Source organism: Meleagris gallopavo, chromosome 10 (genome assembly GCF_905368555.1).
Source record: "Meleagris gallopavo chromosome 10, MGAL_WU_HG_1.1, whole genome shotgun sequence".
NCBI classification, from domain to species: domain Eukaryota; kingdom Metazoa; phylum Chordata; class Aves; order Galliformes; family Phasianidae; genus Meleagris; species Meleagris gallopavo.
Window position 1 is genome coordinate 500,647 of NC_139413.1, and position 24,048 is coordinate 524,694.

The 24,048-nt window shown below is 39.5% G+C and overlaps 1 protein-coding gene across 3 annotated transcripts in view; it reads left to right on the forward strand.

Moving 5' to 3' along the window:
- ODR4 (odr-4 GPCR localization factor homolog) overlaps nt 1–24,048 on the forward strand; it is a 77,161-nt gene that overhangs the window by 34,270 nt on the left and 18,843 nt on the right. Inside the window, exons 14-15 of one of the 3 annotated variants that reach the window (XM_085232075.1) lie at nt 17,504–17,706; nt 17,942–18,518. The exons of 1 other annotated variant lie outside the window; for it this stretch is intronic. In XM_085232075.1, coding sequence (XP_085088201.1) covers nt 17,504–17,679 — 176 coding nt within the window. In that variant the 3' untranslated portion in view covers nt 17,680–17,706; nt 17,942–18,518. Of the gene's footprint in view, nt 1–11,066; nt 11,134–17,503; nt 17,707–17,941; nt 18,519–24,048 lie in introns of those variants that run through there. One more of the 3 variants, XM_085232078.1, reaches the window with a different exon arrangement.

Sequence of the window (24,048 nt, forward strand, 5' to 3'; positions counted from 1 at the left end):
TGCAGTTAGATTTGCAAGTGGCATTAACATCGTTACGTAAGCAAAAGCAATGTCAAGGTCTGAGGTCAGAATTTCAGACCAGTTACCAGCACAATGCAGAGGGAGCGGAAAGCCTTAAGCGCCTCTAATCGCCAGGAGCAGGTCATTGGTGGCGGGCACCAAGGCAGGTAGCTGCTAGCCAGAAGTACCTGAAGAAGGCCTATAGCTCCCTTTATATTCAGTGATGCGTGATAGCTTCCATCTAGGTGGGTAAATTCTGTTTTCAGAGCCGACTTTCAGAACTTTAGTCACCCTGCATGATCGTTTGCACCAGTGCAGTGCTGCTGAGACTTGTGATGAAGACTTAGATGGGTGGCTGAACGCTTTAATGCTTAGCTGGTGTGGTATATCACGTAGAGTTACACATCACTGTGTCTGAGGGGAAAAAAAAAAAAGTCATAATGCTGGAGTGGACCTTATTAGCTTAAAGAAGAGGTTTTATGAGAGGAAGAAACCCAGGAGGGCTTGACGTAGAAAGCTGTCAGCTTCACTGCAGATTACTGTGACTGATGAGAGGGTTATTGGATTATTTGTTCTATCTGCTTTAGGGCAGTTACGTTGTTCTTTATCTGTGAGACGGAAATATTTCAAACAGGTGCAGTTCAATGTTTCAGTTATCTTTAAGGCTTGGTCAGTAAGAAAATTCCATAAATTCAATGTGCCCTGGCTTCACAGCACTGAATTAGGTTTAGAATCACAGGATAAAAATGTATACTTTTTTCTTTTTTGGAAAAGTTCTTCTAAATTAGACTGATAATTATGCATATGAAAAATAATTGAAGTGTTATGGATCATGTTTTATAGTTTGCCAATTTCTTTAATTATTCACTTATGCAACTGCAAGTTCTGATTATCTTTATAAAATTAAACTTTTTATTTCTGGACTTCACTCTGAAATGGAGAATTAGCTCAACTTCTTTTACATCAGTCTACTTCTCCGTAGTGTCACTGTGTCCTGTATGGGGAGGCAGCAGGCAAGCATTTTAAGATCGCTCTTGGTTTATTGTTTCAGAAAGAAAATTAGTTAAGTTTAATATTATCAAATTTCAGTTAAGATTAACAAGATTTAAAAAAAAAAAAAAACAACAAAATGCACACACACACACACACACAAAAAAAAAACCACCCAACAAACAAATCCAAAACCACAAAGACCACTCAACCCACAAAACTAAAAACTAAGCAGTAAATGTCCAGAAATTCAGGATTTTACTCAGAGAGCAGCCAGCGTTTTGAAATGTAGATATCTAAGGTAACAAGCTTCAATCCATGTTTAACCTCAATGCTTGACCTGAGTTGTCCTGCAAAAGTGAGGGCAGATGTTTCAGTTGATATTAAAGTATACGTTTAGTTTCTGAACTCAAAGTAAACATCTGTATGCCTGCTCAAATTAACATATCCCTGAAAGATTTGCTGGAGCTATTTGCTGAATAACACTGAATAGCAGTACCCTGTTAAAAGAGGTTTTTCAAGCTGAGTGTTTGGCAGTGCATCTCATCCCTGTGTTTTGTCTAAAATCTCTTGTGTTTGAACTAGGACTCTGACAGTGACTGGAGACAGGCATTCAGAGAGAGGCCAAGGAGCAGTTTTTATGAAAAAGGCAAGGCACTGACATTGGTTGAGGAGTTAATTGTGAAGGTCTAGAAGCAGAAGTACCTTCTGAAACGGGCACTTCAGAGGGGCTTGTCGTGTTCTTTTCTGTCAAGAGGAAAGAGCCCCTGCAGGGAGGGCTGGGGGAATCTAAACCTGTGAATTTGAGTGAAGCTCCACTAACTGTCTGGGGGTAATGTTTGATTGTGATTGCCTGTTAAAGCTCTAGATGTGTGAGAACTTGCCTACAGAAAGCAGCAAAATAAGTTTGGTTGAGAAAATATATTTAATTCTGATGATTTTTCTTCTTAACTTGGTTAAAGGTTTTGTTTTGTTTTTTTTTTTAATATATGTTTGTAATTGTAAAAGTATGTCAACATGTATTCTTCCTTTTGCAAAAGCTTTTGCTTTTTTCATAGCTATACTTTGTTACTATTATCTGCAAAAGACAGGATTGACCTTGCAATCGGATTTGGTAGAAATGCTGGATAAGCATAATAAGCAGCTTTATTGTCAAATTTGATAGAATTAGGCAATTGAACAGAATTTGTTTACAACTGCTTTGAATTGCACATTTTCTTAATTTCTGGCTATCTCTGACCATCCTGTGGGATATGTGAAGGTTTTGTTTGTCACGTTCCCACCCTTTGAGAAGTTGTGTTAGCTTCCAGTTCCGATGCTGGATAAGAGCAGTACCTTCCTCTGGAGCAGGACCTTAGTTGCTCCAGTTGGAATTCCCTTTGAGAAAGAAAAACAGAGTGCAACTTGTAACACTTCAGGCAAGCTAGGGCAGTCGCTCTTGAGAGAGAGTATTTATTAATGTCCTGTCAGTTTTATTCAATTAATGTGTGTTTCGTGGTGATTACCTAGCGTAAGGTAAGGCGTCGCAGACCAAATAAGAATGTGCTCTGTTAAGGAGAGGGATATTGATGAAGGATCCATCTTGGACTCGTGCTTTGAAGAAGCTCTTGTGTTCTCCTTGCTGCCTTGGAATTGTTCCCTTAGGACTGACAGAGCCAAGCAGACAGGCTCACTCGTAATGGCAGAAATGTTTTGTTTCTGTCCTTACTCTAATATAATAGCTTTATCTTCAGTCATTAAAGGGTAGAATGTTTTCCTTTCACAAAGTAATAAGCTGGGCTTCCCGGTTTGGAGGTTAATTTCCATATTTGTCTTATCTGAGAAGGTATGCCTGTAGAAGTGGTGTATGTTGTAAAGGCAAAAAGGACACCTTAATGGGATCAGCATGTCCTAAATAAGGGGAAAAAAAGTTTCCTTTGATGAACTATAAAGCTGTGTCAGCTAGATGTATGTTTTTTACTTGGATATTTACCAAAGAAAGATAATTGTTTAGAAGGTATTTGATTAAATGATGAATGCCCAAGTCCCATTCCAACCATCTGCAGCTTTACAGTGCATTGGGCTGGATTACTTTTCCTTTTCACTCACATTATCAGATATAACAGTATCTCCACTATCTCCACTGTATGATTCTGACACTCCTGTGGCAACTACAGATGCATAAAATAAAAGCAGGAATAGGAATTTATAATTTATTCCTCATGTTACTTTAACCAGGAGATGAGAGCCAAAGCAGACAATATGATCAATATGATGTGGCCACAGAGAACACAGCAGAGCTGTAATTTCAATAGGATTTACATTACTTCTTAGTTCATTCCTTTCCTGTACAGCTTTTTTTTTTTTTTTTTTTTTAACCATTGGTATCATTCCAGTGATTTCTCATTTTTCTTCAGCTCTCATGTTAGATTCTTACTTATAAACAGTGAACTTTTGCCGGCAAAATTGTAAACAACCTTACATGTGGCTTATAAAACTGCTGGAGATTAGAATTAATGTTTGTGCTTCCTTTACAGACGAAGAGTGAGAAACCTGGGAGTGTAGTTACATATAGTAACTAATGCATTTACACAGATTTTCTCTGAATGCGTAAATAAGTGTCACAATTTAGAGAGAACACTGATGAATTAAAACACATGCCTTTCCTATCCTACCCCAAAAACAGAGCTTGCATAAGCATCAGATTGAATTCTTTTCCTGGGACTTGAATTTATTTATGTACGGCAAAACTTCTGAGCTAGATTTTCTGTGTAGATCTAGATGTTCCTAAGACATTCATACGAACTGCCACAGCTCTATTGTGAAATTAATTCTGAACATTTTAGCCTTTGCCATGGTCAGACTGTAGTTATATCAACTTTTAATACGCTAATTTCAGTGCAGTGGTATTTTATTTTTTCTGGAAAGTTTCTAACGTATTTTCCTTTCTTGTGTTGAGATGCATCAGCATCAAAAGAAAATGGCTTGTTGTAACATGAAACATGAGATATCAGGAAGCTTATTTGCCTAAGGCAGAGCAAGGGAGAATAAGAAAAGGGGGAAAAGGAAAATGAAGGGAATGTAATTATCTTCTCTGGAAAAAACCTTACTATGAATTCCTCTGATTCATTTCAACCTCTTCTTTTATGCACGCCAGCCCAATGTGTGCACTAATACAGTGTTCAAATGCCAATTTACCTCCCAGTGACAGAACGTGGAGCAAATTCGGTATTACGTGTCACCTATGTGATGTGAAGTAAGCAATGCTTATTCAAAACAGAAGTAACAGTATTGCTGTCCTAGGTATGGGCAAAGATATCTGAATTCCTTTGTTTTTTCAGTTCTGATTTCATGAACAAACTGACAGTGTACACAACAGCGTGAGTTTCCGGTGTGTAAAATAGGAAGTGAATTGCAAATATCTGAACACTATGTTCCTTGTCATAAAACCCGTAGGCTGGCATCTTGTCCTACATCCCCAACTTTTGCAATACCACTATGCATAGGTTTGGTGCAGCTGCTTCAGAAACCTGCTGCAGAATTTAGGTACTTTCTGCAAAATGTCACAGTAGTTCTGTTTCATTGCTGCTGTGATAAAATCAGCCAGGTCCTCATCTCTTCTCATAGCAGCAGCTGGTCAGATAATCAAAAATGTGAGATCAAGAGATACATAAGTGTTCTCATGATGTTTTTCTTCTCCCTCCAGATGTGATTATGCAGCAGAACATAACACTTGTTTAAACGTGAGCTGCTGTAGGCACCTGACTGTAGATTTGGAATTAACTGCAGCAGGCACTGGAGGTGGATAGAGTAGCAGACATATGCAGCTTGCTGTATGTCTGAAGGGAGAAGAATTCTGTGAGTTCTAGGAGTAATAAAATCTGATTTTCTAGAGGATTTGGTGTTTAAAAGCTGTTTGGCATGGTTTCAGCATTCGAAGGTTTTCTGCCTGTTCACCAGTGTTGAAGACGTAAATGCATGCTAAAGTGCTCTCCCTTTGGGAAAATTAAGCTCAGACACAAAAGCATAGAGTACCATAAATAAATAAAAAAATCCTATGCTGTTACTGATGATCATGACATCAGTTAATTGGATTTACCTGATAAATGATTGCTACAGCGTTAACTCTCTTAATAGAACAGTTCAACTATGAATCAGTTGGTAAGAGCCTCATTTATTGATGTTACAACATGATTTCTGAAGAAAATCAAATAATAATTCATTTGACTAATTAACAGTAAACACTAGATAGGTCTGTGTGACACTGAGTAATACCTGTATTTTATGTATTGTAGGAGAGTCTTAGGTGGCGTATCAGTGTTCATACTGAACAAAAGCTTATCATTACATTATAAAGTTTAGCATACTGAACGCCACGCTAACTATTCTTGAGAGGATACGGGCATGGATATTGGTAGCAAAATTTTGTTTTCATTGTGTGGAGTAGCATACTGGACACAAGTAGTGCCTGGACATGGCTGTAGCAAGGGCACAGAGGAAATCCTTAAGGTCTAATGGCAGTATATTTAGAAGTAGGATAAGTGGCTGGCATGTTTCCTCATTGGATAGAGCCCGACTTCAGCAGCAGCAGGGAGGTGGCTGTCTCTCTGTACTTGGCACTGGTGAGGCCACACCTCAAGTACTGTGTTCAGTTTTGGGCCCCTGACTGCAAGAAAGACATTGGTGCCCTAGAGCGTGTCCAAAGAAAGGCAGTGAAGCTGGTGAAGGGTGTGGAACACAACTCTTACGAGGAGTGGCAGAAGGAACTGGGAGTGTTTAATCCAGAGAAGAGAAAGCTCAGGAGTGATCTTATTGCCCTCTTACAGCTACTAGAAGGGCTGCTGTGGCGAGGTGGGGGTTGGTTTCTTTTCCCAGATTACTAGTGATAGGACGTAAGTAGGGCAATAGACTTTTAGTTGCACCAGGGAAGATACAGGTTGGATATTTATTAGGAAAAATGTACTCTCAGAAAGAGTGGTGAGGTATTGCAACAGGCTGCTCCTGAGGTTTTCAAGAAACGTGGAGATGTGGCACTTACAGATGTGGTTTAATGGGCGTGATGGTGATGGGCTGATGGTTGAACTAGATGATCTTAGCAGTCTTTTTCAACCTTGATCCTGCGATACTACGACCTCTTTCTGATGGTTTACTTCATCCTGTATGGCTGAGGCTTTAACGAGCTTATTTTTAGCTAGGCTGTAAGTATATTTTATCTGTGACCAAAATCGTGTTTTATCTGTGACCAAAACTGATATGTAACAAAATAGAGACAGCATCCAGCATACATGTGAGTGAAGATTAGCAGTTGCAAAATGCTGCCTTCTGGGATTTTCAAGAAAGCAATAAAGTTTCCCCAGGACCAGTTTTGCATATCATGAGAGTTCAAAAGGCAACATCATAAAACTTAGCATTGATATGTGTGGATTTAAAATTGCCAATGAAGGCATTTCATCATTGCATGATTTTAGTGCAAGGCTTTATCTGATGATTTCTTTCTTTCTTTGCAAATACTCTGCTTTATTTAAAAATTTCAAAGGCATTCCTTAGGGGATTTCAGTGAAAAGAAATAACCGTTATCTTTACTGGTTTAAACATGGACAGCATCCTGCTATAAGAAGAAATGATAATCTGTGGTTATCTTTGAGCACTGCTAGCTATTTAAATGGGATTCCAGTAATTATGAAGGATAGGTCTCTGCAGAGGAATTATTTTATTTGATCCTTTTGTAAAAACAACAAGCCGTTAGTATGGTAAGCTTTCATCTCAAATTGAGATAAAAATTTAGTTCCTTGCAAAACAACTGTCCTTAAGGCATTGCATAAATGGGATAATTTAAGAACGTCTTAACTATGATGTCATTATGAATTATTGTTATACCAGTGAAATGGCAAGAATAGGCAATTATAAAACAAATCTAATTTCAAGATGTCATTTTAATTCATTACTTTAACATGTTCAAAACAAAGATACTGTGTTGGGTTTTTTTTGTCTTTTTTTTTTTCTTTCTTTAAAAAAAAATAAAATTCTTTTAAGACATGTTCAGAAGGTTTTATGCAAGACTAGCAGTATGGTATGAGACTGAAACAAAAAGACCAGAATCTTCCACCCAGCATGGTTGAGGTTACTTGGTTACATGGTTACATGGTTGAAGCTGCTGCTGCCCTTACTGCTGTAGAGCCTTATTCAGGTGGCTAGCTTGAATAAGAAGAGCAATAGTTAAAAATTTTTTTACAGGACTTTGACCATGCAGAGATTTGTCATGCAGTTGGTACTTTGTTAGGAATATCTGAGATGAACCCAGCTCATTAAAACCCAGCTTATGTCTCTACAGTAATCACACTTTGCACAAAGTTTCTTTTTTCTTTTGGCTGATTGCAGAGAGAAGAACTATCTGGTTTTTGCTCAGTGCAATTTCTTGTGTTTTTCTTCTTTCTCTGCTGTTATCTGTAAGAGTTACAATGGAAGAGATTCTAGGTCATCGAGTACAGTTTGTTGTTATGGCAGTCAAGTATATAGAGTTATTTTTTTTTTAGGTTTATCATACTTCCCATACTTGTTACCCTCATCTTGCATACCTGCTTGAAGTCAAACTACCAATGAAAAATTGAAACATTTCTTAATACAATAGTTGACATAAATTCGCAAAGTCTTTAACTTGAAGTAGTTGGAAAGGATTATTTTTTGTTTGAGTTCATGTTCTTTTACCAGAGTGTGCTGTTCCCTTAATCTTGCGTGGCACTGTTCCCACATGCTATTGGGTAGATCCCATTTCTCTCATCCATTTTATGTTCTACTCATAGTTCTTGGAAATCTTTCCTTCCTAACAGCAGAATGAGAATTGCTCTGTACTGAAATACTGATTGTAAAAATTCCTCATTCATTTGAACTCAGTAGGTATTGAGCATTATAACTTAAAGGTAAAAACTGTGGCATGTGCTCAATTCAAAATAATGAAATACTCCATGTTGATTTGTAGCTGTTCCAGCTTGCATTTAATTCTGCGAGAATCATTTCTCTGTGCTGGGGACTCAGACTAAATCCTTCTGCTCATTCAAGAAAGTTAGCACCGAGGTTATAATTCAGTCTAACTGGTATTACTACCTGTGTTCCTTAAAGTGGAGCATATTATGTAGCTTACCATAGCTTAGTACTGAAAGCTAGTTTGCATTCTGCAGCTGAGTTCGCTGGATAATCACCACATTAGACAGACCAAATTGTGTGGAGACAACTTGATTTTTCTTTACTTTCTTTGCTCACAAATGTCTAACCACACAGCTATACAGTCTCTGGAGAGTTTTCCACCCATACGTGACTAGTGGAATAGAGTTTGGTATTCTGCTTTTATAGTACTGACTATCTGCAAATGATCTAAGAAGACAGTAGGTCTAAAAATGAAAATTTAAGACCAGTGAAGTTTTTTTTTGTAATTTCAATCTTCTGCACAAAAAAAGTATTCTGCATTTGCAGAGCTTTTGCATATGGTGAAAATTACAGCCTCATATATCTGCAGTTGGTTGCACAACAGAGCTGACTATTCTCTGTAGTCCAGTCTAGTAACTGGAACAATATTTATTGAAAGTTATCTTCTTGTTGCTGGGAGTTCTGATTGTATCATGCCAGTAATGAGTTTCCTTTTTTACTGGAATCCAGTTGTTGCACAGAGCAACCATCTTTAACTATGTAGCTTGTTCTCAAGTTTTATTATTTTTATTACTATCTCTCATTCCCTTATTCATCTCCCCATGACTTGAACTGTGCTGTAATTGGAATTCATAGGATTAGGCACTAATATATATAACAGAGATCAGGTTAAAATCCCATTTTGAAATAGGATGAAGTATTCATCTCTAATGATCTATGTGATAGCAGCTGCAGAAGAATGGCTGTTTAAACTGTTCCCTCCTGTTAAAAAATGTTCGAATACTTGCACAAAGTATTTTAAAGCCATTGCTTGTGAAGGTTATAGCATATTACTTCTGTAAGCTGACTGGAAACAAACCGCTTAGAACCGTACAATTCACAACTGCTTATCTTTTGGTGAACTCAGCTGTGGAGTATCAAAAAACGAGGGCATACCAAACTGCTATATATACTAAATTTCCTATGTTTGCTCATGCCATAGCTATTTTCTAAGGATTGACACACATGAAAAATGTTTGTGCCTGTTAGGTCCACTACCAAATCCAAGTTTTGAGTACAAACGACAAGGAGATGCCTTTAAAAACAGCAAAATACTGATTTTTAAGTAAGGCCTTCTCTGCATCTCCTTTAAGCTGTGAATTTAACGTGTTTTCCATTGGGGTCAGTGGCAGTGGCCTCGAAGAGGGTAGGTTCAGCAGCTACAAGAGGGTTTATTTTCATATAATACGTCACTTATAATTTTAGTTACATACTTGCAGCCTGCCTTAAATTAATGAGCTACATTCTAATCCAGTATGTTTCATTTATTATTTTTAAACCAATATCATTATTTAACAAAACACTCCTTTGCAACAAAACAATTCTAAGCCTGAAATTAGGTACTTGAGTAAGAATGACTTATTCTGAAGTTGGAATTTAGAGTTTCTTGGAGGCTATGAAAATAAGGAATTCAGTCTCTCTCTCTCTGACATAAAAATATTATGTGAATTATCCCAAACAACTGAACTCATCTTTCACCAGTGTGCAGAATGCAATCCAAGTAAAGGCAGTAGAAATGCTTATATTTCTCTTGCACATTCTTTTGTATGGATTAGTATCTCAAGGAAAGTTACAAAAAAGCACTTCAGTTTCAATGAAATCAATGACAAAATCAAATAAAAGAGGTACAATTCCATGCAAGGAATATAAAAGCTGCCTTAAATTAGACATAGATGTCCATTCCAATAGTCTGGGCACAGGCAGCAACTCAGGAGTCAGATTTACAATATACTTCCTCTTTGCCAAAATTACTCACATCCAGAGTGATTCACCTTTTACTAGAGTAAAACCTGCATTTATTTAAAGCATGAATGGTTACATTTCAGTCTGATGCCAAAGGTGAAGTTCTTCTGACAGACTGCATCGGTGAAGTTTATCTACTAGAATGTTTAATACACTACTAATAATCTTTTGCAGCTGTGACAAACTTTTAAAAACCATCTTTTATTCCCTTACTAAAATAAAGATTGAAAGGCAATCAACATACAGATCACTCTACCTGAGAGGTTCAGTCGCTGAACTCTTCTTTTTTCAAGCGTTGACAAATGCCCTTGATGGTTTCCAGGAGGTGAGCTGGATTACAACTGAACATAGATAGACCTGGTCTCAGATTTACGTCTCTGTGTAATGATGACCCTTGCAGAAATAGCTTCAGACGAGTAATAGGATTATCATAAGGGAATTAAAAAATTCTGTCCATTAGTTTGAGCCAATGAAATTGCAGGATAGATAGAGATTTAAAGGATTTAGTGCGTAGATATAATTGGGAAGGGAAAAAAACAACTGGGCCTAAGCAGAGATACAAATGGGCACCTTGGTATTACAGAGAAAAGTGTATTAAAATTATCAAGATATACAAATGAATTGTAAAACACAGTGTGAGAACCATTTCTGTATATAGGAAAGCTGCTATTCTATATCTCTATTTGCATTTTAAATATTTCTGAGTTGTGATAGGACTCCTGTTTATAAAAAGGATTGTGCCAATATTGAAATTACACCTATTTACTTGTGAATGTAAAAAATATACTTTCAGAATGCAAAAGGAAGGAAGCAGAATTTTACTCTGTGAAGAACTATGAATATAATGTCCATGTGACAGTAAGAAACAGTTAAATTTGCAGCTGTTTTCAATGGCAATCTTGTAATTCAACCTCTGCTACTGTGGCTCACACGCAGGATGCCCTGCAGCCAGAAAAGTCCAGCAGTCACCCACCATGTCGCTCAGACAAGTTTAAGGAGTGTTGTCCTGTGGAAATGTCTGAGACAAGTGATGGCCCCAGCAGGGAGCTGGGAAGGGACTTCCATGCCCAGGTGTTTCCTGGAAGTGCCTTGGCAGTGCCATGCTGTGTGTGTTGTGGTACCTTAACTGAGTCCTCCTTCTTCACTTCAACTCACATCTTGTTTTCTCTGTGCAGTAGAGCAGAACTGTAGCACCCGGACACCTTAGCAGGTGATTGCATACCAAGCTCTGCTCAGTCAGTGGTAAGTGTAAGTATATTCATATGTTACTCTACTTGAAAGCATACTCTAATAATTCCTTTTAAGTTCAAAGAAACCCTGTGAACTACTTTTGAAAGAATGAGGATTACAGCACCATGCACAAGCTTTACTGTGCTCTGCAGTACTTGCCTTTGAGCTATCTCTCCGCATAAAGCACATTATCTGGGGCTATTAACTTTGTGCTCTGTGCAGGTTTAGGGTTGCAAGGGAGGCAAGGGTCACAGTACCCAAGACCAGAAATTCTGATTCAGGGATAACTCCTCCTTGCAGTGAAGGAGGATGAAACTAGGGAACAAGAACTGGACATAAGCTCATGGGACCTGAGCTCATGGGCATGCACCCACAAATGCCACAGAAGCTGGCTGATGTCACTGCAAGGTCACTGTCACTTATCGCTGGTGAGGCATCTGTGGGTGCTGTGTCCAGATTCCCCAGTACAGGAGGGATGCAGACTTGCTGGAGGTAAGTGGACAGAAAGGAACTGGAGCATCAGTTGTGTGAGGAGAGGAGGGGGTGTGTGGGTTCAGCCTCCAGAAGAGGAGGCTCAGAGGGACTTTATCAGTGCTACAAATACATGATGAAAGTGTGGAAAGGTGGAGCCAAATCTATCAGTGGTGTCCAGTGGAAGGAGAAGAGGCAGTGGGCAGTAGCTGAAACACAGGAAATTGCCTTTGAATGTATATGTATATATACATTCATATATCATTCGTATATACATTCATATATACTTTCATATATCCATATATATGGGGGGTGGTTGAACAGGGATAGGCTGCCTGCTGAGAATATGGAGCCTTCACCCATGAAGATATTCAAACCCCAGCAGGGCCCTGGCACTCTGCTTGAGCAGGAGGCTGGGCTAGCTGATCTGTAGGCTCCAACCTCAGCTGCTCTGCTGTTAGTTTATGAGATAGTAACAGTATAACTGTTTAACGAATAGGAGCAAACTGTTGAAAAATAGGATTGCTGTTTTCTTAGAAATCAGACTGTAGAGAAGGATAATAAAAATTAGTTTTCACTGAATCAATAAACTCTGATTGGTTCATCCTTAAAAATAACAAAGGAAATGTACTGGGGACCTGCAAACATTTTCCTCCGAGATCTCTGCATGAAAAGACGAAGCAAAGCATTACTGTAGATTTTCCTTACATCTTCAAATTTACTTGCAGAAAGTTGAGACCATGGCTGTATTTTTGGCATTTAGGGTGCCTAGATGCTTTGTGGCCTGGAGAAAGGCCTAGAAGCCCAGAGGACTAAAGGCATAGAAGCTGACCTAGAGGTGTAGAAACTTAAGGGCCAAGAGAGAGGCCAAGAGGCGGGATGACAGACCTTGAGGCTTTAACGGCCAAAGGGAGGCCTACAGGTGTAGAGACTTGGAGACCAAGAGGCCAAAAAATCTGTATTACTTTTTAGTATGTTTTGCCTTATTTATCTTAGTGGACTCAAAGCTCATGCGTTCGCATTTGTACACATCTGTGCTTTCTCTCTTCACTTATTTTTCTTCCTTGCTTGATTAGGTTTCTATTTGCTAAAAGACTGCCCCAGGGTATTTCCTACCGGATACACTTTAGCTTTCAGAGATTTCAACTACTTCAATTTTTTGCTTCCTTGATTGATATTTAAATGTCTTTTTATGAGATAGTTGTTAATTTTTAATGGAAGATCCCATTAAATTGGAAAGTTCACTAGCAGTGTTCCGAAGGGCAAAAGCAAGATGATTACTTAAAGAACAGTTCATACTTATAGAAATATATAATATTACTGTTTTCAGCCAGCAGCAGGTAGGCAAAATTTATTTTAATGAAGAAGTAGTTGATGGGGCTTTTCCAAGGCCCAAATGGTGGAGGACATATTTATGGGAAAGGGGGCAAGCAGGGGATTTCTAACTGTAAATTCATCAACTTCCAGGTCTTCTCTTTCAGCACAGAGTCACATTATGTTTGAGTATTACCTGGTTTACCTTTGAGTATTATAATCAGTATAATTATTTTTAAATTTTTGAACATGTACTTTTATCAATTTTATCTGTTTTTTTTACAACATGAAACTCTTAGCATTCATTTCTGTCTGTGAGACAGCATTATTTTAGGAAAAAGCCTGGATATGACCACCTCAGCCATAACTCCATCACCTCGTCTAGATTTTCCTTTCTACAAATCACAGAGATGTATGTTCCTGGTGTGCCATATGGAGAGAGCCTTTTAAATTAGCATGGCCAAAAAGCATAAGGAAGTCTAGAAAGGCCATTTTGAAATGGTTTAATCTACAACTGATAATTTTCTTAATATTTTTTTTTCATGTTTTCTTTTTTTCTTTATTTTTTGGTGAGATATCACTTCTACAGCATTAGGGCTAGAAGGTGCTCTTAAGATCTTTAATGTGAAACTGTGTTTTTTTCTGCTAGCAACAAGTACAGCATGTGCCATGATTTCACAAAGACACCTATTAAATTGATTACTAGTGTTATTTTGTGATAGTTTTGTACTTACTTATGAGTACTTGCAGGAAGATTTACAAAATTATTGTTGTTTATCATGTCTATCATTCAATAGACCTTTGTTGCAAAAGGGTGGATTAAGTCTTGGCATGGAACCCAATACTAAACCAATTAGGAAAACTCGGCTTGTCATTAACTTGATGAAGATTAAAATGAGGAGCAGGAAGAAGAGCAGTGTGTTTCTTGTGTCTGGTTCATCACAAAGCTGCAATGTTATCCTTTTGCAGCTCCAAGCACAGCAAGCCTGAAAAATTTGTCCCAAATTCAGGTTCTTCCTGAAAGCTTTCAGAATGGCCCTCTGCAACAGAGCAATGCAGGTTCTCTGGGGATAGCTCTCACATCACTGGAGTGAGACTTCCATCTTCCTACTGGCCAGCTTCGCGCCATCAGTTCATATTTTTGCATTTGTGTTCTATCTTGCATATTGGCTTTTCTCCCACTGTCACCCAGTGCAGTCCCTTTGTCGGGCAGAGCCCCGTACGCACAGGTAGCACCCTATTTGAAGAGCGATAAGGAGCAGGCCGTCCTCATCTCAGGTGGCCATCCTGCAGCACTCCTCTTTCCTGGTTGCTCAAGGTATGTCTGCTGTGTTGCCCTGCAGCAAGGGCTGCATCACCATTGTGTCCCTGCCATCTCACATGTTGATGTGCAGCTGAGAAATTTCTGGGTCCCATCCATGCTCAGTGCCACTTGCAGTGTGTGGGACTGGGTCTCCTGAGCTATTGAAGTCTCTTCCAACCTGGGCTGGTCTGGGCTGAGATTTGAAGTGGTTTGAGCACGAGGGCAATAATCTATTTTGCACCATTATATGTGCAATACTGACCCATAGAGGTCAGTGTTTGCCTTTGAAAAGGAAGAGGATTGTGTGTGCCTGAAGCACGTGTCACGTAACATGCAACTTGCCTTCCTATCTGCTCCTGCTGATTGCTCGGGGTTAATAACGTACCAGTGTCTTTCTAAGCTTGGAAGATATGGCTGAGAAGGCAAATACTAGTTCGTTTTCAGTTTTGCTATCTAACATTTTAAAGACTGAAATATGGTATTTAAAAAAAAAATCATAAAATATTTGCAGATCTATCTTAAACAAAATCGTTTAGAGGGAGAACCTATCATATCTGTAGTTACAGTGTTAAATTTATTTCATGCAGTCTGGGTGGACATGTGGAATGTTTGCAGCAACATGCTTGTAGGGTCAAACTCTCCCACTTCATCGTGAGACCTGTGTGCCATGGTTTGTCTGTGATATTAACAGTTGTGTCTACATGAAAGTAATTACATGTGAACTACTTGCCTCTGATTATGGAGGATACTTTCAGAAATGAAGCCTGCAGAATAGTGCTGGGTCAAGAAAGTATAAAAGTCACTCTGAAAAGAATGAATGAACATATTTTGTATCTTTTGAAAGCGATAATTTGTAAGGACTGTCTTCTCAAATGTTATTAAATTGAACCTTAGTCAGTGTTACCTAATGTTAAAAATGATTAGTTTGGGTTTGTTTCTATATGCTTTTGCATGGTAAATGAAGTAAGAATGGCATTGGTTGCCCCAGGCTTACTTATTTTTTCAAGTATGTCAAACTGCCCCCAGGCTGTGCACACTGCAGCTTGTAATCCTCTAAATGCTTGTTAAAGAGAAATGTGAAATGCGTTTGCTGGCTGGATAAAAATCTTACCATATCATAAACGGAAACTCTGTTAACCAAAAAAAGCATTCTTTGCTTCGTCAGGTGTGACAGCTGGAAATCATTTTGAGCAGTATGGTTGGCTGAAAAACTTGAGCAAAGAAACCACTGCTGTTATTCACCATGGTCTCTAATTGGCTCAATGGCTTGTTGAAGAATAACTATTTTTCTACAAAATCAAAACAATTACCATAATTGGATAACATTTAGTATTCATTTTATTGTGAAGTTTATATGAATGCTGCTTATTAATAAAAAGTTTGCAGAGATATGGCACGGCCATTGCTTTTGAAAATGTAATTAATGGGAATCTTCAGCTGAAGTGCTTATGCCCCTGCTCTGATATTCTTTCTTCCTCTATTAATAGTGTTTTAACCTACATGTTTCTACATGTTTTGGTTGTGAAGTGAGAGGCTCTGATATGTTGAAATACCCTGCTTGCATCTGAGTGTATCCTAGTTATCTGTTTGTTTTAAATTAAGCGTTTGAGATGGTAGTGCACAATTTTCTGAATTTACATCTTAGCAAAAGAAGATTACTGTGTTTTAGATCTTCCTTCAGACCTGTAACCAGAAGGGAGCACTCTTACTTAAGGCACAGGAATGTTCTCCTCAGCCATTAGTTTCTGCAGTTTACCCAGAACAATGAAGAACAATGAGTAAAAGGGTGAGCATGGAATTTTTCAGCAGTGCACCTACAATCTCTGTACAGATTTGTTGCCAGGTATTGGGAGATCTGTTTTTCACAATCACTATAGTTGTAGCCATTGCTTGCTGAAATTGAATGAATGGCAATTCTGATTGAGATGGAGTTCTGCTACTGAATTCATGTAGGGAACTGGCATGTACAGATTTCCAACACAGTGATGTGTGTTTTTTATTGCTTTTATTTTTTATTACTTTTATTTTTCTTTTCAACGTGAGTTGTGTGGTCACCAATTTGGGAGTGCCACTGTTTGCCACGAACCAGGTGAGAAGGATTGTAAAAAAACAGGGATCTCCTACAGAGAGTCCAGCAGAGGGCCACAAAGACAAGTTAGGGATGTGGAGCATCTCCCATATGAGGAAAGACTCAGAGACCTGGGACTCTTCAGCCTGGAGAAGAGGAGGCTGAGAGGGAATCTCATCACTATTTATAAATATCTAAAGGGTGGGAGTCAAGTGGTTGGGGCCAGGCTCTTTTCAGTGTTGTGCAGTGACAGAATGGGAGCTAATGGGCAGAAACTGAAACACAGGAAGTTCCATATTAACATGAGGAAGAATTGCTCCACTGACAGAGTGACAGAGCACTGGAACAGGCTGCCCAGAGAGGTTGTGGAGTCTCCTTCTCTGGAGATATTCAAGACCTGCCTGGACACTGTCCTGTGCGACCTGGTGTAGGGAACCTGCTTTAGCAGGGGGATGGAACTTGATCTCCAGAGGTCCCTTCCAACCCCTACAATTCTGTGATTCTGTGATTTCAGAAACCTGTTGTGAACGTTTGTAACAGATTTAAAATATTTTGATGGAGAAGGTTAGTCCAAAATCAAATCGAGTAAGCTGACCTGTAGGTCACTCTGCTGTTCAGTAGCTCTCAGCAGCCATGCGCAGGCAACTTGTGAGGGCTTGCGTTCCTTCCCAAGGATTAATTAATGCTCCATGCACAGTTTAGCCAAGATTTGAAAAGCAAAGAGGAACTGTGTGTTCCCCCAAGAGTGCAGGCAATGCAGGTAACCTCCTGTAGCTATTGATTGAATGGGTAGACAATAGTAAAGAGAACTGCTAGCTGCAGGTAGTATGTGGGTGCTTGAATACGGGATGTTATATGTGAGTTGCTCCAAAAGTAATGCCTCCCATGCTATCGTGTTGCCCCACAGGGTCATGGAGGTGCATATGAAGCACTGGGACTGAGCTCCTCCATGCAGAAAAAATGGCATTCATTTACATTCATTGACACCTGTGAACATTTATGGAAACCAAACAGTGGCTGTGAGCACAGTATGAGGTGGATGGTGAGCTTCAGCAGCAGCGACAGTGGATCACTTCTGCTGGTGCAGATCGTTATGAGTATGACATAGTGGTTCATGTCCACTGCTGTGGAAAATGTACAGTGGTGACTATGCTGAAAAAGAGTGTTTTGGAGATGAGAATTTGCTCTATAAAATAATGTTATTGTTCTCTTTGAATCTGTCGTAGTTTCCATGGAAATAAATAGGAGGCATTACTTTCAGAGCAACCCAGTTCCAGGTCTGAAGAGGCTGCACCGAAACATTGCTGTCCTACTGCTGTACACCTGGCTCACCTTGAGTTGGCTGATGTCTCCAAGAATGAGAGTGCTTGGAGCTGCAATGGCTGTGTGGTCCGTCCTCTGAGCAGTGTGTCTTTGAGGCCCACAAGAGGTATTTCAGACTTCTCTTTTGTTTGCCTGTCTTGAAGAAAATCCAAACAAACCATTTCTAGCAGTGAGGGGAGTGCACTGCTGCTCACTTCCTTAAGCTCTGTCTCAGATTTTTGTCTACTGGTAGTTACTCTTCCAAAGTTTGTTTAAAGTTTGAAAGTCATGGACAGCAGGGAAGCCTGGTTCAGATCCTTTCTGGTCAACTAATTGCATGTGATAATCTTGTCTTTTTGCAGTGCATCAAGGGCATCTTTCTGGCAGATCTATGGGGAATGCACCACAGGAATGTCCTACTGCTCATGCTTGCTCTCTGCATGCAAGGCTCAGGTGGAGGTTTGTGTGTAAGGGTTACAGTTGGAATGTGGAGGGAGTAAATTATCATAAAATTAGGGGAAAAGGGTTGCGGGAGGACTAGGAATGTCTGGGACAGACATACAAAGCGGGTGGGCAGTTATTCATAGGTCCTAATACAATAATGCACGTCATCATGTGATTCAGATCTAAGTCTGACTGATGAATTTAGTGCAAAATGAGGAAATAAACTGGCAATGCAAACAGGTATTTAATCAGCATATAATCTCAGAAACATGTTTGGAAGGAACACTTCATTGGTCATTAGGTCTGTTCCCCTGCGTCATATGGAAGAGTTCAATTATTCTAAGCCACTCCTCCCTGGATGGATGTCAGACAGTTGCTATGTCCAATGCTATGTCCATTTGCTGCATTTTCCTTGTCATAGAAACAAAAGCACTGAAATGTAATGTTGTTATACTCTGCAAAATGACAATAAAAATAATTTGGGTTCCATGTTTACTGCTTCCCCTGCTTACAGTAATTTCTTACTGCTATTACTGCTTACAGTAATTTCTGCCTGAGTATTGTAAGTGGATAAGTAATCTTGTAATTTTCTGAACAGGAGTCCTGGAAAATGTCCTCTGGCAGTTGAAATTTTGGCTAGTTTGTGCTTTTTCTGTTTTAGCTTTTTACTACAGCGTCTGGCTTCTATATATGTGTATTTTATATTGTCTCATATGACTGTATGCATATATATGTTCCTGTTCCACACCCATTTAGATATGGCAGATTGTGAGTTTTAGAAATGATTCTGTTTCCTTGGAAGAACTGAGTAATTACAGTAAAAGTTTAATGAGTTGAAATTACTTCTCCAGTTAACATTTGCCCTTTAAGTGTAGAGAATTCTTTGAACGTCTGGGCCTTATTCATGTGTGTTCCTAGATGAAATTTTGCAAAGGAACTTGGAGCTTTATGTCTTTGCGCACATTTTCCTTGAGGTATTTTGAGATTTAAATTTCAGTGCTTGTAACTGAATAAACAAATCTGATTCCCGTTTCACTGGGAGACTGTAACTTCCTGCCGGGAAGGCCCAGGACAGGCTTACGGCAGCAAACTTCTGGCAACCAAGTATGTAGGGAGGCATCACCTGTGCCCAGCACTGTGATGTTCATACACCTCTCTTTCTGTGGAAAGAAACGGAAAAAAAACACACACACAGCATTCCAACCAAGCATGTTCCACGGTCTGCCATGAGCAACGCTCACAATCACTGTGTTCAAACTATTCATTTTCCTTAGTTTAAAGAACCATCTCTGTCTTTTCAATGTTGTTTTACTTTTGTTTTATCAGGTATTAGGTTGTTTTTTCCTGTTTGCTTAGGTTGCTTATGGATTATGAAATTAATACAGGTTGAATGAATGTAAAGAAAGACTGTGGACATGAATTATGCTTTCCAAATGATGTTTTTTCATTATCCTCTCAAGATGATATAAATCCATTCTTGTACCTCTTGTGATCTAGTAAGTCTTGGTCTAATTGTGGACCTGGAGATGGAGGAGCAGCCTAGGCTACCAGCCTTTGCATCTCTGGCCTTTTCTGAGGACTTGCTATCATGGCAGCTCTTGAGTTCTGGATCTAGTCTCCCTGCCTGCCTGGGCTTAGCATATTATCAGCCCTCAACTGCAAGTCTAGGCAGCTGAACCTAGTCATTTACAATTTTTGCTGGTATTGTTGCCATAGCATTGCTTTCATGTTCTAGTCACTGTGTTGTGACTCTGCTCTTTTTATGGTGAAAACTTCTTTCTTACTTTCTAAGGATAATTATTTATTCATAGTATTCACTATAGGGCAAATTTGAGTTAGAAGATGAAAATTTTGAGAATTTATTCTTGAAATGGTGGAACACTGGATTGTTTCAATTAGGATGAGCAACTGACACACCAGTCAGATGTGTTGGATGCTATCTTGTTTAAATATGATTTTAATCTTAAAAAAAAAAAGAAAAAAAAAAGGAGGTGAGATTATAATTAGTTTTTCCTTTGGGAATTCAAAATTCTTGGTACAAAGCACAGTGATTTGATCAAAGTTTTGGTGTTAGCTTTTGATTATCTAAGTAGTTTCAACATGTTCTTTGGCTTTGCTCCTATACAATGAAAATAATGGGCTAATTGCCTTACCTGACTGACAGGTATGTCAGATTTGCAAAGTTAAAAGATATGAAGTGGCTATAAATAGTCCCCCAGCCTTTTCTTGTTTCTTTGGGTATTGGCTGCCTCATTTAACCTTTTGAAGAGTTCCTTTGTTAAAACTACCAATCAGTGCCCAAGGAGGATTCTTGTCTAGTCTGACATGGTATTAATGGCATTTAGCCCAACAGCACTATAATCTGGTGGATTCCAAATTCTAAGGGAAAGAGAGAGCTTTCCCTTTCCTGGGGCTTTCACCTTTTCTATTATTTTAACTAATACATTTCTTGTTGGCTCTGATTCTTGCTTACTTCAAGTGATGTTAACATGTCTGTGCTGACAGTTCTTCTCTTTTTTCCAGAAACCTCTCACGGCTTTGTTTGTATCAATTATATTCCAGTACTGTAGCCTAGTCAAGATTATGTCTTGCAATATTGCATGAGCCCGAAGGCCAGACACCTCAAGGGTGTGTATACCTATGGGGATTGTCTTTCATCCCTTTAGGGAAACCTGTGTCCTCTGCTCAGTTTTCTTCTCTGAAATGCCTGTGTATCAATGCACACAGCATGGGGAATAAAGAGGAAGAGTTAGAGGTATGTGTGCAGTTGTAGGGCCATGGTTTCATTGCAATCATGGAGACATGATGGGACAACTTGAATGCTGTCATGGATGGCTAAATATAAGCAGATTAGCAAGGCAGGGCAGTGGAGTTTTTCTTTATGTGAGAGAACAACCAGAATGTATGGATCTCTGTCAAGGGATAAGTAATGAAAAAGTGGAGAGCTTATGGGTGAGAATTAAGGGCACACAAATGTGGATGACATCACTGTGAGTGTTTATTACAGACTACCTGATCAGGAGGAGGAAATTGATGAGATCTTCCACAGATAGCTGAAAGTAGCATCATAACTGTGGGCACTGGTTCTCATGGAGAACTTCAACCACCCTGATATTTGCTGGAAAAGCACCACTGCCAAGCACACACAGTCCAGAAGATTCCTGCAGTGCATGGAAGATTGCTATCTGATGAATTTGCTGCAGACAAGGAGAGATGTTCTTATGGAACTTGTTCTTACAGACAAGGAAGTATTGGTTGGAAATGTGAAATCTGCAGGCAGCCTTCTATGCAACAACTCTGAGATAGCGAAGTTCAGGATCTTACATGGAAGAAACAGGGCAATGTGTAAGACCACTGGAAAGTATGGGGGCCCAATCAAGTTGGTTGACATTCAAGTGCCACTTCTTCTAAGTTCAAGACTGGTGGATCCCTAAGAGTAAGAAATCAGGCAAAGGTGGCAGGAGACCTGCATTGATGAGCAAGGAGCTCATGGAAAAACTCAAAGGAAGGAACAAATCTATGGAATGTGGAAAAAGAGTCTGACCACTTCAGAGATATATGGGAATGTTGTCCTCTTTAAGTATATCAGTAGTAAAAGGAAAACTATTGAAAATGCGGGTCCACTGCTAAATGAGGTGAGTCTCCTGGTAACAGAGGACACTGAGAAGGCAGAATTACTGAATGCCTTCTTCGCTTCAGTCTTTACTGCTAAGACTGCCTCTTGGGAACCCCAGGCCCTGGAGATTCTCAGGAGAGAGAGTCCGGGGAAAGGAAGACTTCCATTTGGTTTAGGAGGATCTGATCAGAGATTGTCTAGACAAATTCAACGCACAGAAATCCATGGATACTGATGGGATATACCCATGAGTACTGAGGGAGCTGACAGAAGTGATTGCCAAGCCGCTCTCTATCGTCTTCAAAATGGGAGAGGTGTCTGAAGACTGAAGGGTAGACAGTGTACTCCAGCCTTCAAGGAGAGCGAGGAGAAGCCAGAAAACTACAGGAAAGTCAGCCTCACCTCTGTTCCTGGGTAGGTGATGGAGCAACTTGTTCTGGATGTCATCTCCAAGCAATTGGAAGAGAAGAAGATTATCAGGAGTAGTCAGCATGGATTCATCAAGGGGAAGTCTTGCTAGACCAATCTGGTAGCCTTTTATGATGCCGTGTCTGGCTGGATAGGTGAGTGGAGAACAGAGTACCTTGATTTTTGCAAGGCTTTTGACACTGTGTACTGAGACTGTTTAGGAGGTGAAGACTGAGAGGTGATCTGGTCAATGTGTATAAATATCTAAAGGATGGGAGTCAAGTGAATGGGATCAGCCTCCTTTCAGTGCTGCACCGTGACAGGACAAGGTGCAGTGGGCACAAGCTGGAACATGTGAAGTTCCAGACAGAGCACTGGAACAAGTTGCCCGGGGAAGTTCTGGATTCTTCTTCTCTGGAGATATTCAAGAAGTGCCTGGACACTTTCCTGTGCAACTACTGTAGGGACCCTGCTTCAGCAGGAGAGTTGGACTAGATGATCTCCAGAGGTTCTTTCCAATCCCTATGATTCTGTGATTTGAGTCGTCCTGTGGGGAGCTAGGGGTTGGACTTGATGATTCCCTTCCACTCAGAATATTCTATGATTCTGTTGCACATGAACAGAAGGAAAATGTCAAGCCACTTTTCAGTTACTTTCATAGTTCTGATCAGAGAACTTAAGCATATCAGCCAAAGAAAAGGTATTGGCATCACTTGGATCAAGTGTGTTGAATGAGTGAAATGATTTTCTGGAGAAATGACACCAAAAGAAAAATGTATAAACTTCTCATTTATCTGAAACACCTGATGCAGTAATATTTTTCTCAAGAAAAAAATTGATAAAATTATATCACAGAGATGAAGTTCCAACAAATAAAGGGACTTCTAAATAGCAAGTGAAGCATAGCTAATAAGGAAATACTGCAGAGATGATGCAAGGGGTACAAAGGAAGATGAAGGAGAAACGAAGGCTTAAGGTGAAATGAATATATATTGTTCTTTCCAAATGCAATAAAGAATCACAGTTTTATAAGCAATTGAAAATGGACTTAATGCTTTAAAAAGACCTCAACTTCCTTCTCCGTTCTTTTTCCATCTTGTCAACAGGTAGAGAGAGAGACGCTGAAAGAGAACACACGCTGCTTGTAATAAACTCCAGCAGCCCCAGGGTCAGATATAACTGGTTTGAATTGTAGCAGGATGCTATGAGATATGTTGTGATTGAATAGGCACATCTGGACTCAACATGGGGATTGCAAGGATGACTTAAAGCTTCTTTGGAGTTATCCCTCTCCAAGTTAAATGTATCCCACAGCTGTTCATGAAGATTGCCATTATTATCCTTTCCTGTATTTTTTTTTCACGTTTAGAATTTTATAAAGTGAAATAATTTGGACAGGATTTTTGGACGGAGGCTTTCTCTCATTTTTTGTGACCTTCCCTAACGTCACCAGTCTGATTTAAGAATCTTTTCCCAAATGGCTAAATAAAACTCTGTCTGATAATGGAAAACTAATTTCCATGTTCCAGTAGTTTAAGTCTGAACTTAAAGTCCAGCCCTGTATTTTGGCTTCTCTCTGCTGCAGCAAGAAAACATGTAGATGAAGGCAGCTGAATTGGCTGTCTCCTGTTTCAAGGTATTTGCTGTACACACTTGCATATTTCAATAGGTTGTTCCAATATAAATATTTAAAAAAGAAGGATAGGAAACCCCAAACTAAGTGGACAGCAGTTTCCAGAGCTGCTTCACAGAATGCCTGTGGCAGGAAAGCTCTTGAGTGTGAAGGAGTAGAGTACAGCATGTTATCAAAAGATAGAAGATAATTGCTAGACAAAACTGTGAAACACTCCGGCACTCACGTCTCCTGTGCTGATATCCAGACTGAAGAAAAACAGGCTTGGTGTCAGGCTGTGGGGGGCTGCTGCAGGAGGGGTGGGAGGGAACGTATTAAACCACAGTCCTTCCTCTCTACTCCTCAAAATGTCGATGTAACTATTTCTC